This window comes from Triticum dicoccoides, unplaced genomic scaffold (assembly GCF_002162155.2).
Source record: "Triticum dicoccoides isolate Atlit2015 ecotype Zavitan unplaced genomic scaffold, WEW_v2.0 scaffold30934, whole genome shotgun sequence".
In the NCBI taxonomy this organism is placed as follows: Eukaryota; Viridiplantae; Streptophyta; class Magnoliopsida; order Poales; family Poaceae; genus Triticum; species Triticum dicoccoides.
This window is the reverse complement of record NW_021262199.1, coordinates 1847-4838: the sequence shown is the minus strand read 5'-3', so window position 1 is coordinate 4838 and position 2992 is coordinate 1847. Positions and strand designations below refer to the sequence as shown.

Here is a 2992-nt window from a genome sequence, read left to right as displayed (position 1 = left end):
ACACAAAGACTTGGTACATGCTGGTGTTGCTAACTTGTTAGCATTGTTCTTCAGTGAGAAACCTAAGGCTATGTCTGTCATATAGAGTTTGATATATGTTTTAGCTTTTGAACTGCTTGGTATGACATTATGACTTCATCAGAGCATATCAATGGCCTTTCTTGATTAGAAATATCTTTTGCAATCTATGGATATACAGTATCATGATTTGAATATTAACTTTTGCCAAAAATTTATTTGTGCAGCACGTTGTTTTGGCTTATAAGTTTGATCGTCCTCTCGGGAATATGGAGGGGGTTTCTTCCTCTAAAATCAGGAGTGTGGTGGCCATATGTCATTTTGATCCTTACATCTGTTGCATTTCAAGAAGGCACCCGTCTTGTGTTCTGGAGGCTCTACAAGTAGGTGGACCATATAAAATGTTGAAGTTATCTCTTAACTTATCTTCTCATGGCGCCAGATGCCGTAGATATAGAATATGTCGTTGATTGCTTTTCTGGTGATATATGCTGATAACTGTTTTTCCCAGGAAAATGGAAGAGATGCTAGATGCCTTTGCTGACAGAATATCTAAACCGCGTCTCTGTTTGACAGACAAGATGCTAATCTCTTTGGGTAAGTTGTTGCGCTGCTACATAAAAATGTTCTTTGGTCAAGGAAGGCCAAATGTTTCTTCATCTGTCATTTTACATAAAATCTGGCTGGTGTTTATCCTAGGATTTGAATTGGAAATAGACACTGCAGTTGTCACTACCATCTTTTTATTTCTTCAAATGAATCATGTGCATATCGTAATTGGGGGATTTTCTGGTGATCGTTATTCATACCAACTCTAGCAATAGGTACTCACATAGGCTAATAATTACTGTAGTCATGGTAGAGTAAAGCACAGCTTATGTATGGCTCTCGATAATTTTATCCGGAAATACAGACCACACTGGTAACTCGAGTGAATCTAATCCAAGGATGTGCATTCAATTATTGCTCGTTGGGAGCATCTGTTCTTCATTACCTTGAGGATGTCACAAGTTATAACTGCTATTGTTTGCTCATTTCTATTTTGATTTGTTGGTGCAGCTGGTGGTTTAGGTCATGGACTGGCTCATGCGGTCTTTTTCTGCCTCAGCCTCCTAACTCCAGCATTTGGTCAAGCAACATTTTATGTCGAGAGGTGCTCAAGGATGCCATTTTTCCTTGTGTCGGGTAAGTCCACATTTTCTTTACTCCCTAATATGTCCTCAAGGAGGTAAAGGAGCCTTCTGATTAGATGGCTGCTGAACAAAGTTTTTAAGCCAACTCTGTTCGTTTTTGCGCAGTTTATGTTATCTTGTCAGCATAGTTTGTTTCTCCAAGATACCAGTTGTATTTCCTTGGCTAAACCCTCTGTGCTATTGGCAGCAATTATTGCACTTGGGTTCTTGGTCATCCATACTTCCTCGATGATTATTGCTTTTAATGGATATGGAGAGAGAAAGAAGAGGGACCAAATCTTTGTCCCAGTGGTTCACCTGATTGCTGCTGTGATGGTAAGAACTAGGTCTTAAATTGTTTTTGTTGGATGATAAAGTGCCTCGCTGTCCCTTAACAATGGACCTGACAATGCTTGATCAGATTTATGTTCATAAATAGACAACTGAATAGTTGAAGCATTTTCATATTTACACTATTACGTTGTTGAGACACGGCGGACAGTAATATCTTTTCTTATTTCAACCAAGTACTTATGTTTTCAAGTAGCATATGGCACAACATGTAAATGCTGGTGCCAGAGCCTGTTGCTTTCTAGACAGTATAAGTGCATGATTCAAACTTCGCCATATGCACCACTGATTGTGTGTTCTGTTCATTTCAGACATTGATCAACCTTGTGCCAGGGGGTTGCCTTGTCGGTACACCTTTACTGTGCGTGACGGCTGCGATGACCTTGTACTACTCCTGGCAAGTGGTGGGGCAGAGAATAACAGAGCACCAACATCGACAGTCTTAACAGCTAGCGCTTTGCCTTGTGCTCGTCGCATCGCATGGAGTTTCCTTGTGGGCTAATCTTTGTACTAGGACAACTGTATGTAGATTTAGCGGTTTCGCCAATAGTTGACTCATCATCTTATGAAAGCCCATGCGGCCGTGAGATATTGACTCCCTTATGAAATTATGATGGGTTGTATATGGTACTTGTACTGACACGGTATACTTGTAATGAGATGTTTTCAGTGCTGTCTGGTCAGGCAAGAGATTGCCGTCAGATTGGTGCTTGGTTCAATTAAATACTACTCCCTCCGTTCCAAATTACTCGTCGTGGTTTTAGTTCAAATTTGAAACGGAGGGAATACTAGTTAGTAATCTATCTCTTCATCATCCCCAAAAAGCGCTAATAATTTGTTAACGGTCTCCCTGTTGGTGAATAGTTTGCTTTTTTATATTTCTGTTGTCCCTGTGCTTGGTCATGACTGAGAGTGACCCATTCACAGCTATCTATAATTTCTCTTTGTTTTTGTGCTAGGACATAAACGAAAGTGCTAATCTGATTTAGTTCATGTGTGTTTTGTATCTCAAACCCTTCCTGTAACGATTTTCCAAACACATACATGTACTCCCTCTGTTTCTAAATATAAGTCTTATTAGAGATTTCAAAATGAACTACATACGGATGTATGTAGACGTATTTAGAGCGTTGATTCACTCATTTTGCTCCATAAGTAAGTCCATAATGGAATCTATAAAAAGACTTATATTTAGAAATGGAGGGAGTACTAGGCTAGCCAACCGTGTTTTTCTTCAGGGAAGAATGTAGTGATAGAGATTACATCTTTGGAACCATAGCAACATCAAAGATTACATTTTCCAGCCAGCGTACTTTCAAGCGAGAAAGTTGGTGTCTAACCCCATAATCACCCTTCAAAATTACAGGTGAATGCTAGCAACGTTGGGATATTAGGTTCAAATCACAAGCTGCTACAACAATCAAACATTACCGATGATTGCAACACAAATG

General features: G+C 39.6%; 1 protein-coding gene across 1 annotated transcript; it reads left to right on the top strand.

The window, feature by feature from the left end:
* Positions 1-237: 237 nt before the first annotated feature.
* On the top strand, positions 238-2289 carry LOC119345829 (gamma-secretase subunit APH1-like; the record flags this gene model as incomplete). Its single annotated transcript, XM_037615697.1, has 5 exons — positions 238-401; positions 530-615; positions 1078-1203; positions 1399-1526; positions 1853-2289. Coding segments are annotated over 5 exons (639 nt in total), but the record flags the coding sequence as incomplete, so codon positions are not given.
* Between the last annotated feature and the right edge of the window lie 703 nt (positions 2290-2992).